The 14,930-nt window shown below is 45.1% G+C and overlaps 1 protein-coding gene across 2 annotated transcripts in view; it reads left to right on the top strand.

The window, feature by feature from the left end:
• Positions 1-2,343: 2,343 nt before the first annotated feature.
• PXDN (peroxidasin) overlaps positions 2,344-14,930 on the top strand; it is an 84,806-nt gene continuing 72,219 nt past the window's right edge. For both annotated transcript variants that reach the window (XR_011854338.1, XM_072143488.1), the window contains exon 1: positions 2,344-2,605. Coding sequence is in view for 1 of the 2 variants with exons in the window: in XM_072143488.1 (XP_071999589.1) it covers positions 2,442-2,605 (164 nt within the window). In the remaining variant the exon portion in view is untranslated. The remainder of the gene's footprint in view (positions 2,606-14,930) is intronic.

The following is a 14,930-nucleotide window of genomic DNA, read 5'->3' as shown; positions in this document are numbered from 1 at the left end:
CCACCCTTTGCTCCCCGCTCAGCTCGCTCACCACCCCCCGCTCCGCTCGCTCACCCCCCCCCGCCCGAAACATGCACCCGCCAACCCCCCCCCCCCTTCCCGGCCGAATAAGCAACAACCAACCGACTCCCCCCCCCTGGCGAAAAAGCACTGGCAAGACCCCCGCCTGAACAAACAGGCACCCGGTCAACCCTAACAGGTAAGTATATACATATGTGTTTTTCTGTGTGTGTATATGTGTATATACAGTGTATATACAGTGTATATATGTATATACAGTGTATTTATGCATCTACTGTGTATATATTCATCTACTGTGGATATATATGTATATACTGTGTATATATGCATCTACTGTGTATATATATGTATATACTGTGTATTTATGCATCTACTGTGTATATATATGTATATACTGTGTATTTATGCATCTACTGTGTATATATATATGTATATACTGTGTATTTATGCATCTACTGTGTATATATATATGTATATACTGTGTATTTATGCATCTACTGTGTATATATATATGTATATACTGTGTATTTATGCATCTACTGTGTATATATATATGTATATACTGTGTATTTATGCATCTACTGTGTATATATATATGTATATACTGTGTATTTATGCATCTACTGTGTATATATATATGTATATACTGTGTATTTATGCATCTACTGTGTATATATATATGTATATACTGTGTATTTATGCATCTACTGTGTATATATATATGTATATACTGTGTTTATACACGCATATATGTGTGTACATATATGTGTGTACATATATGTGAATGATGTGGTTTTTGTATATACTGTGTATTTGGAATGTATGTATATACTCTATATATATACATATATATATGTTTTGTGCTGTCGCCGCTGTATGTAGCTGTGTTACTGGGGATGAGGCGGCTGTATGTAGCTGTGTTACTGGGGGTGAGGCGGATGTATGTAGCGGTGTTACTGGGGGCGAGGCAGCTGTATGTAGCTGTGTTACTGGGGACGAGGCGGCTGTATGTAGCTGTGTTACTGGGGGCGAGGCAGCTGTATGTAGCTGTGTTACTGGGGATGAGGCGGCTGTATGTAGCTTAGTTACTTGGGGGCGAGGCGGCTGTATATAGCTGTGTTACTGGGGGGGAGGCGGCTGTATGTAGCTGTGTTACTGGAGATGAAGCGGCTGTATGTAGCTGTGTTACTGGGGGCGAGGCGGCTGTATGTAGCTGTGTTACTGGGGTGAGGCGGCTGTATGTAGCAGTGTTACTGGGGTGAGGCGGCTGTATGTAGCTGTGTTACTGCTGGGATAGTGGAAAGGAAGCAGGAGGACGTGTGTGTACGCTACACTTAGTGGGGGCCTCCACCAGATTTTGCGCCCAAGGGCCCCCACCAACCTTAATCCGGCCCTGATCTTATACCACATAAAACAATTAACTTCTGCCTTGCCAGGCAGGATCTACCACTGCAATGTTCCCTTGTGTCCTATAAGGACTATGTAGTGTGATGTAGTGACATGCTGTGGGACGTATTCGCAACCACCGCTCTGCCTTGCATCGGTGAGGGTGTTGCATGTGCAACTAGAACAGTTTTACCTCAGACACTTCTGATAAGTCCTGCTGCAAAATGAACTGTGATTGCTTCTATTATTGATGTGGAATCTGATGGCGCAATATAAATAAAAGTTATGATTACTATTGAAAGCATTCAGCCTGAACGTATGGAGAATATTTCCTCATCCACATAGCAAGACATTCCCAACATAAGTTAGACAATCCATGATGACAATCCCTGTGGTACACACTTGTACACTGAGTATTTCAGATGATATTCATTGGAATGCACTTTAGCTGCTGCAAGAATGAAACTATATGGCGGCGGCGCACAGCGTCCTCTGCTCAGTATAACAGAGCGCTTGCAGTCCCTCCCGCCTCCAGTAGATGGCGGCAGCGCACAGCGTCCTCTGCTTCGAATAACAAGGCGCTTGTAGTTCCTCCCGCCTCCAGTAGATGGCGGCGGCGCACAGCGCCCTCTGCTCAGTATAATAGAGCGCTTGCAGTACCTCCCGCCTCCAGTAGATGGCAGCGACGCACAGCGTCCTCTGCTTCGTATAACAAGGCGCTTGCAGTTCTTCCCGCCTCCAGTAGATGGCGGCGGCGCACAGCGTCCTCTGCTTCGTATAACAAGGCGCTTGTAGTTCCTCCCGCCTCCAGTAGATGGCGGCGGAGCACAGCGTCCTCTGCTTCGTGTAACAGAGCGCTGCGCTTGCAGTTCCTCCCACCTCCAGTAGATGGCGCACGGTGCGGGCTCCTTATAGCCGGGCGCAGGGTGCAGGAATGTGCAGAGTGCGGGCTGTGTGGGCGCGGGCAGGACGTGCCTCCTCTCTCCCTCCATTATATATATATGCCCTCTCCCCTCCCTCAGTGAGCTGCCAGCATGGAGCTCTGCAGAGGCTTGTGGCTGCTCCTCGGGGTCTTCCTGGCCTCCCCCCAGCAGAGCCTCTCCTGCCCCAGCCGCTGCCTCTGCTTCCGGACCACGGTGCGATGTATGCATCTGATGCTGGAGACCGTGCCCGCTGTGCCCCCCCAGACCACCATCCTGTAAGTACCGGGGGATGGGCAGGGTCCTGCGGGAAAAGTGTTACACTGGTGTCCAGCAACTTTCCTAAACTCCTTTGTGTCCTGGTTTTTAAGATCTCTGCTTGCTTTCCATTAACTGGTTGTACTTTATCATATCATTGTTTCCAGTCTTGCAGCAGCTGTATCAATGCTTTGTGATCCCAAATACAAAGGATTCTGTTGCTACTTCGTTACAGTGTGTCAGTTTTGTGTCTACAGTAATTGTCTGGACTTCATACAGTTGTTTCAATACTTTGTGATCCAAATACAAAGGACTATGTTACTACTTTGTTACAGTGTGTCAGTTTGGCTGTACAGTATTTGTCTGGGCTCCACACAGCTGTATCACTGCATTGCAATCTGAATACAAAGGAATCTGTTACTACTTCGTTTCAGTGTGTCATTTTGGGTGTACAGTAAGTGTCTGGACTTCATACAGTTGTTTCAATACTTTGTGATCCGAATACAAAGGATTCTGTTACTACTCTGTTACAGTGTGTCAGTTTTGGGTGTACATTGTTTCTGGACTTTATACAGTTGTATCAATGCTTTGGTGTTTCGAATACAAAATAATCTGTTTCTACTTTGTTACAGTGTGTCAGTTTTGTGTGTACAGTAAGTGTCTCTACTTCATACAGTTGTATCAATGCTTTGCGATCCGAATACAAAGCATTCTGTTACTACTTCGTTACAGTGTGTCAGTTTTCTGTGTACAGTAAGAGTTTGGACTTCATACAGTTGCATCAATGCTTTGCAATCCAAATACAAAGGATTCTGTTACTACTTCGTTACAGTGTGTCAGTTTTGGGTGTACAGTAAGTGTCTGGCCTATACACGACTGTATTGATGCTTAGCAATCTGAATACAAAGTAATCTGTTACTACCTCGTTACAGTGTGTCAGTTTTGGCTGCACAGTAAGTGTCTGGACTCCATGCAGAAGTTATTGGGTTTTGTTCACATGACCGCAGACGATTCTCATCGCGGAGTATTAGACCCGGAGATTTATTTCTGTGTTCTCCATCTGTAAAAATAAATAGTGGAACATGGACGCATTTTGTGCTTCTCGGATAAAACAAGAGTTACAGGAGCGTTTAGGGCTTATTCACACGACCCATCCATTTCTTTTCTCTGTTTTTCAAAGATCACATATTGAGCCTTTATTTTCTATGAGTTTTTTCACGTCCATTTTTATTTTCCAACTGATCTGTGGAAAAAACATGTAGAGCCTGATTTTTATTTTCACGTTTTGTGGATCGCGGACAACAATAGAAGTCTTTAGGTGCGCAGAAAATGGACGTTATATGCCGTCCGACTATTGATAAACCATCTGTTTTATTTATTATTGCGGATGTGAAAAAAAAAAAACCCGGAACAACTGAATGCTGAACGGACATGACGGAAACGGATGCGGATATATAAAACGTAAACGCAATGGATACGCCTGCATGTATAAGCCCTTAGGTTTAGGTATTCTCCATGACCACAGTAGTAGGGGGGTCGGGACTCCCATAACATGTCCTGTGACGCTGACCTAAGGCCGGGGTCTCGCCCTGGAGCGGAGATTCCTAGGAATGTGTAATTCCGACTGTTTGATGCATTAACCTGTTCTTATTCCTATAGTAACACCGCTAGGATAAAGCGTGCCACAAGGTCACTCCACTTATTATAACAATACGATTTTGCAGTTCAAGAACCTCCCGTAATTCTGTCTCCTCTTAAAGGAAATCGATCATCAAAATACATCATGAAAAACCAAGGACACTGTGACTGTGGTAATCTTCTTATATTTGTCATCCTCCGTCTCATTCCTTCTAAAATCAACTTGTAAAATTACATGAGATTCATAGGCTGTTGCACTGAACAAAACATGGGTCACCCCCCCCCCCCCTGCTCTCTTCCACTTCCCTCTACCTATGTAATCTAGCAGCAGCGGGAGGGGAGACCTGCTCTGCTTATTGTAACAACCTGTGAAGCTACAGCACGGAGGGGCGCTGGTAACAACTACAGTAGCCTTTCAGGCTCATTAGCATAATTTTAAAAGTTGATCTTAGAAGGAAAGAGGCCATTGATAACAAATGTAAGACACTTGTCACAGTGCCTGCATCTACATCTGGCAGCCACAGATGGGGGGGGGGGGGGGGGCTGCTGTATACAGGCCTCTGGCCAGGTGATTAAGACCCCGGCTTTAGACTTATTACGGAATGTTGTATTCATCTGTGTGCTATATATTTATTTTTTACCTCATTAATTTTAATGGATCCATGAAGATGTTTTTCACGGATCTGTGTGGAGGCTGTAGAAAACTCTGAGCAGGTCCTATTCCTGACAATGTTTGCGTCTGAAATTTTCTCATACAAGTCTATGGGGCCCTCAATGCTACCACAATCATGTGATCCTTGTTGGAGTAGGGACAAGGTTGTGACATCATCTACCAGCCTTTCGCAAAAACGGATGACATCCGGAGCGATTTTGTAGACCTACAGCTTGGCGATGGATCGTAAAAATGTTTTAACAAAACCAGACCATGGGGCCATTGTTTGCATCCTGATGTGCACTAGTTCTGTAAGATGTAACTATAGTATTGCTTAAAGTATAGAGATTGGCTTCTATTTAAAGGTCCATGACTGTAAGCGATGATGATGGGATCCCCAAGACCTGTGGCTTCTGCATGACTTTCCAAAATGTAATAAAACTTGTCATATGTTCATGAATTCTCTATGTATGGATTGTAGTCTTTGTGTCTCTACTTTAGAGGTGGTTTCAGGTACTTGGGTGGGGGAGGGGAGGCAGCGAGGGTTAATACTAAACAGCTGGCACAGCTTGATGGCAGAGATCAGGGTGGGACTGGACTTGATCCTTCTTTTGCCTGGTCCTGTACTTCTTGCTTGTCTCCTTGCTTGCTGACTGTTCTGAAGCCTCATTAATTTTTAACTTCTCGGCCTCCTCTGTGGGGGTGACCCTGTAATAAGACTCTGCCCGGCACAATGAGGAATTCCTTGTGATTTTATGTGAGATGAGGGAGGAGCTCTGTGATAAGTAGGTGAAAGTGATCGGGGATAGCAATGCTGAGCTGTCACTGGAGTGGATTTCACCAAAATAGTTCAAACAATATTATCTACTATCACATTATTATGGTCTCCAGTAGAGCAGAAGAACCATCACATAGACCTTACCCCTCCACAGAGTTATAAAATAATCCTAGAGAATACTTGGGAATTGGCAATGCAAGTTTACAGAAGGTGAAATGTGCTGCAGATCCTGAGCCAAGTGTGCATGTACTCGCTCCATAAATAAATCCTATGCAAGTGCCGGAGATGTTGGGGGCACATTTACTCACCCGGTCCGCGGAGTTCACAGAAAGTGCATTGTCCATGATACTGCACTGTGCAGCGATTCACTAAGATCGTGCGCCCGATATCCTGCATGTGTCGCTTCCCCGCTCAGGTCCGACAGAGTTCACCTTCTTCTTCCCGGTGCATGTAAGTGCTGATCTTTCCAATCCCGCACTCAGTCCGAATCAGTCGGATCATCCAGCGGCACGCTCCCCAATTTGTGTTGCATGGAAGCCAGCGCCGCTGTGCCAAAAACCCAAACGCGTGTGACACTATCTTAGTGCAGGCAGCTTAGCGCAGGTAAATACCTGTCAAAGTCGGGCCAATCCCGAAAACGGTGCAAAGTCTGACGAAAGTGCGATCTGCGATCTGGAGGGGATGTATTATCCTGTGTAGTCTTGGAGACCTCAGACATACACAGGCTGATGTATATAGACACAACCTAGAAGGAGATGTCTCTTACATAGTGAAGTGCGCACAGATGTAGCAGAGCTGGAATCATTCCCTGGGTTTGTATATATTGTTGTCCGGAGTCTGGCCGACCACAGATACAAGTGTCATAGTAACCCTTTCCTATTTACAGCAATAGTCTGCTCCAGGATGAGTGTACACTCCCGGATACTGTCACACATGAGCGTGAGCTCTCCATAAGTAGTAACATGCGGACGTCCCCCACGTATTCCCCAGAGATCCCCCCCCCCTCTGTTATCTTTTACTTTGTGAAATGTGGAAACAACTGTGGATTGTCAGGGTAATGTGACCCGCATCTCACGGGACCCTGGATTTATATTTTCTCATCATTAATCTTTCCTGGAGCTTTATAACTCTATTATGTACACAGATGTAGCAGAGCCGACCGCAGAATACTGCTATAGTAGCGGAGATGGTAGTCTCCTTGATTTACTTCTAGGGATAGTAGTGCCCAGGCTATGCGTTTAGAGATAGTAGTGCCTATGCTGTGCTTCTAGGGATAGTAGTGCCCATGTTACACTATACTTCTAGGGATAGTAGTGCCCATGCTGTGCTTCTAGGGATAGTAGTGCCCATGCCGTACTTCTAGGGATAGTAGTGCCCATGCTGTGCTTCTAGGGGTAGTAGTGCCCATGTTACACTATACTTCTAGGAATAGTAGTGCCCATGTTACACTATATTTCTAGGGATAGTAGTGCCCATGCTGTGCTTCTAGGGATAGCAGTGCCCATGTTACACTATACTTCTAGGGATAGTAGTGCCCATCTTATACTTCTAGGGGTAGTAGTGCCCGTGCTGTACTTCTAGGGGTAGTAGTGCCCGTGCTGTACTTCTAGGGATAGTAGTGCCCATGCTGTGCTTCTAGGGATAGTAGTGCCCATGCTGTGCTTCTAAGGGTAGTAGTGCCCATGTTACACTATACTTCTAGGAATAGTAGTGCCCATGTTACACTATATTTCTAGGGATAGTAGTGCCCATGCTGTGCTTCTAGGGATAGTAGTGCCCATGTTACACTATACTTCTAGGGATAGTAGTGCCCATCTTATACTTCTAGGGGTAGTAGTGCCCATCTTATACTTCTAGGGGTAGTAGTGCCCGTGCTGTACTTCTAGGGATAGTAGTGCCCATGCTGTGCTTCTAGGGATAGTAGTGCCCATGCTGTGCTTCTAGGGGTAGTAGTGCCCATGTTACACTATACTTCTAGGAATAGTAGTGCCCATGTTACACTATATTTCTAGGAATAGTAGTGCCCATGTTACACTATATTTCTAGGGATAGTAGTGCCCAAGTTACACTATACTTCTAGGGATAGTAGTGCCCATCTTATACTTCTAGGGGTAGTAGTGCCCATCTTATACTTCTAGGGGTAGTAGTGCCCGTGCTGTACTTCTAGGGGTAGTAGTGCCCGTGCTGTACTTCTAGGGATAGTAGTGCCCATGCTGTACTTCTAGGGATAGTAGTGCCCATGCTGTGCTTCTAGGGATAGTAGTGCCCATGTAACACTATACTTCTAGGGATAGTAGTGCCCATCTTATATTTCTAGGGGTAGTAGTGCCCGTGCTGTACTTCTAGGGATAGTAGTGCCCATGCTGTGCTTCTAGGGATAGTAGTGCCCATGTTACACTATACTTCTAGGGATAGTAGTGCCCATCTTATACTTCATGGGGTAGTAGTGCCCATCTTATACTTCTAGGGGTAGTAGTGCTCGTGCTGTACTTCTAGGGGTAGTAGTGCCCGTGCTGTACTTCTAGGGATAGTAGTGCCCATGCTGTGCTTCTAGGGATAGTAGTGCCCATGTAACACTATACTTCTAGGGGTAGTAGTGCCCATGTTACACTATACTTCTAGGAATAGTAGTGCCCATGTTACACTATATTTCTAGGGATAGTAGTGCCCATGCTGTGCTTCTAGGGATAGTAGTGCCCATGTTACACTATACTTCTAGGGATAGTAGTGCCCATCTTATACTTCTAGGGGTAGTAGTGCCCGTGCTGTACTTCTAGGGGTAGTAGTGCCCGTGCTGTACTTCTAGGGATAGTAGTGCCCATCTTATATTTCTAGGGGTAGTAGTGCCCGTGCTGTACTTCTAGGGATAGTAGTGCCCATGTTACACTATACTTCTAGGGGTAGTAGTGCCCATGTTACACTATACTTCTAGGGGTAGTAGTGCCCATGTTACACTATACTTCTAGGGATAGTAGTGCCTCCCATGCTGTAATCCTAGGGGTAGTAGTGTCCATGCCGTACTTCTAGGGATAGTAGTGCCCATGTTACACTATATTTCTAGGGGTAGTAGTGCCCATGCCGTACTTCTAGGGATAGTAGTGCCCATGTTACACTATATTTCTAGGGGTAGTAGTGCCCATGTCGTACTTCTAGGGATAGTAGTGCCCATGTTACACTATACTTCTAGGGGTAGTAGTGTCCATGCTGTAATCCTAGGGATAGTAGTGCCCATGTTACACTATACTTCTAGGGGTAGTAGTGTCCATGCTGTAATCCTAGGGATAGTAGTGCCCATGTTACACTATACTTCTAGGGGTAGTAGTGTCCATGCCGTACTTCTAGGGGTAGTAGTGTCCATGCCGTACTTCTAGGGATAGTAGTGTCCATGCCGTGCTTCTAGGGATAGTAGTGCCCGTGCTGTGCTTCTAGGGATCGTAGTGCCCGTGATGTGCTTCTAGGGATAGTAGTGCCTATGCTGTGCTTCTAGGGATAGTAGTGCCCGTGCTGTGCTTCTAGGGATAGTAGTGCCCATGCTGTACTTCTAGGGGTAGTAGTGCCCATGCTGTGCTTCTAGGGATAGTAGTGCCCGTGCTGTGCTTCTAGGGATAGTAGTGCCCATGCTGTACTTCTAGGGGTAGTAGTGCCCATGCTGTGCTTCTAGGGGTAGTAGTGCCCATGCTGTACTTCTAGGGGTAGTAGTGCCCGTGCTGTACTTCTAGGGATAGTAGTGCCCATGCTGTGCTTCTAGGGATAGTAGTGCCCATGTTACACTATACTTCTAGGGATAGTAGTGCCCATCTTATACTTCTAGGGGTAGTAGTGCCCATCTTATACTTCTAGGGGTAGTAGTGCTCGTGCTGTACTTCTAGGGGTAGTAGTGCCCGTGCTGTACTTCTAGGGATAGTAGTGCCCATGCTGTGCTTCTAGGGATAGTAGTGCCCATGTAACACTATACTTCTAGGGATAGTAGTGCCCATCTTATATTTCTAGGGGTAGTAGTGCCCGTGCTGTACTTCTAGGGATAGTAGTGCCCATGTTACACTATACTTCTAGGGGTAGTAGTGCCCATGTTACACTATACTTCTAGGGATAGTAGTGCCTCCCATGCTGTAATCCTAGGGGTAGTAGTGTCCATGCCGTACTTCTAGGGATAGTAGTGCCCATGTTACACTATATTTCTAGGGGTAGTAGTGCCCATGCCGTACTTCTAGGGATAGTAGTGCCCATGTTACACTATATTTCTAGGGGTAGTAGTGCCCATGTCGTACTTCTAGGGATAGTAGTGCCCATGTTACACTATACTTCTAGGGGTAGTAGTGTCCATGCTGTAATCCTAGGGATAGTAGTGCCCATGTTACACTATACTTCTAGGGGTAGTAGTGTCCATGCCGTACTTCTAGGGGTAGTAGTGTCCATGCCGTACTTCTAGGGGTAGTAGTGTCCATGCCGTACTTCTAGGGGTAGTAGTGTCCATGCTGTGCTTCTAGGGATAGTAGTGCCCATGCTGTATTTCTAGGGGTAGTAGTGTCCATGTCGTACTTCTAGGGATAGTAGTGTCCATGCTGTAATCCTAGGGATAGTAGTGCCCATGGTACACTATACTTCTAGGGGTAGTAGTGCCCATAAGTTTGGGCCCGTTCATATTTTCAGCAGCTCTGCACTTTTGCAAATGATCAAGAATGAAAGCTTGTCATCACAACCATCCGCCACCTACATCTCCTTATTATACAGTATGATCCATTATACATTGCCAGAAAGTCCTACACCACATATAGGAGTGCCACACGATACCGCTATATAGTTCAAGAGTAACAGCAGCATAAAGGGCGCAAATGGCCACATGTATAAAGCAGCCTACTGCAATAAGTGCTCCACCAGTCTACCAATAGTTTGACCGTACACAGCTGCAGCCTAATGTGATCATACCTGTGCGTGCATTAGTAGCAGCAAGGCTGTGAAATATTTGAATAGTATTCCAGGATTGTTCCTGGACAGGGAACACTCTGGGAGTCTCCTCCCACTGCCTTTTTCTTTGATCTTTGCTTTCTCTGCTCCCATCTGCTTGCTTCAGAGAATAGATTCCTTATTACAGTGCACCAGAGTTGTCCAAGTCCAGCTACAATACTGGAATATAAATGTATTTTTCACAGTCCTGCTGCTACTCATATAAAACACACATATGGTTACATAGATATCGATGGTCAGCAGCTAACACTCTCTCTGCAGCTTTGTATTGTAACATCTTCTGGTAAGAGCAGTGTGGGGGTGCATATAGTTCCCAGCATCCTCTGCTCTATGGAAATGGATGGGCGCTTCAGCTGTAGCTAGACCTCTGTCAGATGCTTGAACACGCTGTTACAGTGTTTTATTGGGATCTGGGTAGTGCAGCTGGCAGACGGTTCTTACTTCTCCTGGCATTGTTTAATTCCCTACAAATCATAACACACCAGTTTCCTTGCGGAGGAGTTCATGTTCTCCTCAGGATGTGGAACAAAAAACATTTTGGATTTAACCCTCGGGTGGTAACGTGCTGCACATTTCATGAGTGAGAGATGTATGAGGCGTGGATTGCTCTTTGTTCTGTTGTGTGTGTGGTTTTGCTGCTTTCTCAGTATTTTCTTAGATGTAGTAACTCCGGAGCCAAGCGCAGGGATTTATGGAGAGACTGGAGCTGCCTGGAAAATAATGGGGGAAATATTGGATAGAATATAAGTACAGCAGAATATCTTAAAGGTTCATGGCTATGCTCGGGATTTGGATCCATGCCAAAAAGTGCTAGTAGAGAGTCCGGACATAAAACCACTGATCCTAAGGCCCCTTCCACACTAGCTTTTTTCACACGCGAGTTCTGCGCGTCAAAAGCACACGCAGAACTCGCGTGTGAAAAACGCTAGTGTGGAAGGGGCCTTGCATTGCACTCTGTCCCATTGTTTCCAATGGGTCTTTCCTCATTTGCGTTGTTTTTCACGCGCGTGCTTGCGTTTGCTTTGACGCGCGTCAAAATCGCAGCATGCTCTACTTTTGCGTTTCACGTGCGTTTTTCCCGCCCCATTCAAGTCTATGGAGACGCATCAAAAATGCATTGCACTCGCAAGCATTGCAAGTGCAATGCGAGTGCAATGCGTTTTAAATGGATGGGTTGCTAGGTGACATGAATAATTCCCCTGCTCGAGATCGAGCATTTAATTAAAAAAACACAGTGAAGAACAGTGAAGAATAGAATAAAAACAGTGAACACAGTGAACACAGGATCATTTAAGTGAAAAACACAGTAAAGAACACAGTGAAGAATAGATTACAGCACATCCACTTACTTGTCGGGAGATACGCGCGGAACAGTGCGAACAAAATAGCATGTGAAGAACAATATATATGTGTGTAAAGAACACATTGCAGGTGTTTCCATACATCTGCAATGTCTTCTTCACACATATATAGTGTTCTTCACATACTATTTTGTCCGCACCGTTCCGCGCGTATCTCCCGACAAGTAAGCAGATGTGCCTAACATCTGTAATCTATTCTTCACTGTGTTCTTCACTGTGTTTTTCACTTAAATGATCCTGTGTTCACTGTTTTTATTCTATTCTTCACTGTTCTTCACATCTGCTAACTTGTCGGGAGATAATATACGCACGGAACAGTGAAGAATAGATTGCAGATGTTTGCATACATCTGATAACTTATCAGAAGACATTCTTTTTCAATTAAATAAAACATTTTATTCCCGAACCATGGTCCCTTTGAAAAAGTCCCATTGACTTAAAAAACACGCGTGAAAAATACACCGAAAACGCAAAAAAAAAACGCAAACAACACATGCATGAAAAACGCAAAAACGCTAATGACTCCAAGGAAAAATGGAACAAAAACGCAGCCAAAAACGTCAGTTTTTCACGCATTGCACCCTGACGTGAAATGCAACGCTAGTGTGGAAGGGGCCTAAATGAGTATCTACTGAGGGTGTATTTAATGACATTGTAAAAGTTAGCCATGAAAAACATGGGGGCACATTTACTTACCTGTCCAGAGGAGTTCACAGAAAGTGCATTGTCCAACAATAATGCCCTGTGCCACGATTCACTAAGATCGTGCACCCGATATCCTGCATGTGTCGCTTCCCCGCTCAGGTCCGCTGGAGTTCACCATCTTTTTAGTGGCACATGTAAGTGCTTGGGCTTGCGACACAATTTGAAAGTTAAATCCCTATCTCAGTCCGAATCAGTTGGGTCGCCCCCTAAATTGTGCCACATGGAAGCCAGCGCAGCTGTGCCAAAAAAGAGGGTCGCGTGCTACACAATTGCAATGCACCCGCTACTTCAATACCTGTGCAATACATTTTACCATTGAAGAACAGGCACAGTCCGAAAAAAGTGCAGTGCAATGCCTCAGTAAATGTGCCCCATTGATATCTGTGTGGCATCCAAAAAAATTAGTGGCCGGATTGGGGTGGGCTTTTTAATAAAAACTAAACGTATATCACCTCCTCCATCACTCCTGATGTCCATGGTTAATCTAATCCGTGCCCCTGTAAAGAAACCGCTGTGCTCAGGGGAGCTTCTGGCAGGCCGAGGTAGCCGTCCACGACCACCCGTCACCATATCCCAGCGCCTGATGCAATGCTTGGAGATAAGGGGGATGGGAGTGGCCGACCACCTCGGCCAGCCAGAAGATCCCCCGAGCACAGCTTCCGTGCCTCTGTAAACAAACAGGGACACGAATCAGACGGACTGAGGCGCAGGATATCAGGAGCGACGGTGGAGGCGAGTACACATTTATTTTTTTAAAAAGCCCACCCCATACTACTTTTTTTTAAAACTCTTGGACAAACCCTTTTAATGTATCAATTAAAAATCCCATTGACCTCAATGGAAATGTTATATAATCCGTTAGGTTTAGTTTAGGCAGTCATCCGTTTTCCATGTGTGTTTTTTTTTGGACAGGACAAATTACAGTGGCTCCAGTACTTTTCCTCAGTTTGAAAAAAAAATGGATAACAGATACCTGCCTAACTTACCATAACAGATGTATAATATTTACATTGATGTCAATGGGATTTTGAACTGAAATGTTAAACTTCAGTTCTTTATATTCTTTTAACGGATTTGAACGGTAGTGTGAGCTTGGCCCAACGGGTGCAGCAGGAGTGTCTATGAGAGTGCCGAAGATAGCCAAATGTTGTGTGCAGCAGTTTCCTCTCTCTACAAGAACCTTAATCTTTCTAAGACTGAACTTCTTGTCTTTACACTATTTACTCATCAACCTATCCCTGACATCTCCATTTCCTTCAGGGGTATAACCACTCCAAGGCAGCAGGTCCACTGTCTTGGGGTTGCGCTGAACTCTGACCTTGCACTTGTGCCTTTAATATAATCACTTTCACACTCCTGTTGCTTGAACCTCAAAAACATTTCTAGAATCTGTGCTTTCTTGACCACGGAAATCTCTAAAACCTTTATTGTCACTCATCTAAACTACTGTAATTCCCTACTAATCAGTCTCCCACTTGGTAAACTCTCTCCTCTACAATCTATCAATCCTAACGCTACACAGATGCCTATACTCAGTCACCGCACTGGCTGCCCATCACCTTCCATATCCAATTCTAATTAATTGCCGTCATCCACAAAGTTCTGCACAATGCTGCACCTCTACCCTCCTCTCGGGCTATCGCTCAGCTCCTGCTACGATCCACCAGTGATCTTGGATTATCTGGTGGATCGAACCTCTTACTCTTGTTTCCAGGACTCTTCCCGAGCTGCACCTATTCTCTGGAATGCGCTACCTCGAACCATCAGGCTAATACCCAACTACCAAACTTTAAAATATGCCCTAAAAACCCATCTTTTGAGGCAGGCCAAACACATTCCCTAACTGCATATTACTTTCACTAAACCTCCACTGATTTCTCCTCCCATCTGTGAAATCCCTCATCACTTGATACCGTTGAATAGGTTACTCACCCCCTAATCCTCATGTGTCCCATGATTATGTTATTACTCTGTAATGTCTTGTTTTTTTGTATACGTGTCCTATGATGTGGAATAATACTACACTATATAAATAAAGCTTTATTCTTATTTCCAACACTCCCTTACGATTAAATGGACCTGCATTACCCATGCTAGTCCTGTGGTTACTCTTTCGTGAGAATGAGACCCCTGTTCTCTGGATTGTTGAGGGTCCCAGTTGTCTGACCCTCACTGATAAGCTTGTTATACCCTATAATACCCTGGGGCTGAACTACAACACTAACCACAACTAAATGCATCTCTGT

Source organism: Engystomops pustulosus, chromosome 3, assembly GCF_040894005.1.
Source record: "Engystomops pustulosus chromosome 3, aEngPut4.maternal, whole genome shotgun sequence".
In the NCBI taxonomy this organism is placed as follows: domain Eukaryota; kingdom Metazoa; phylum Chordata; class Amphibia; order Anura; family Leptodactylidae; genus Engystomops; species Engystomops pustulosus.
Note: the sequence above shows the minus strand (reverse complement) of the source record. Positions and strands in the feature narration are given on the sequence as shown.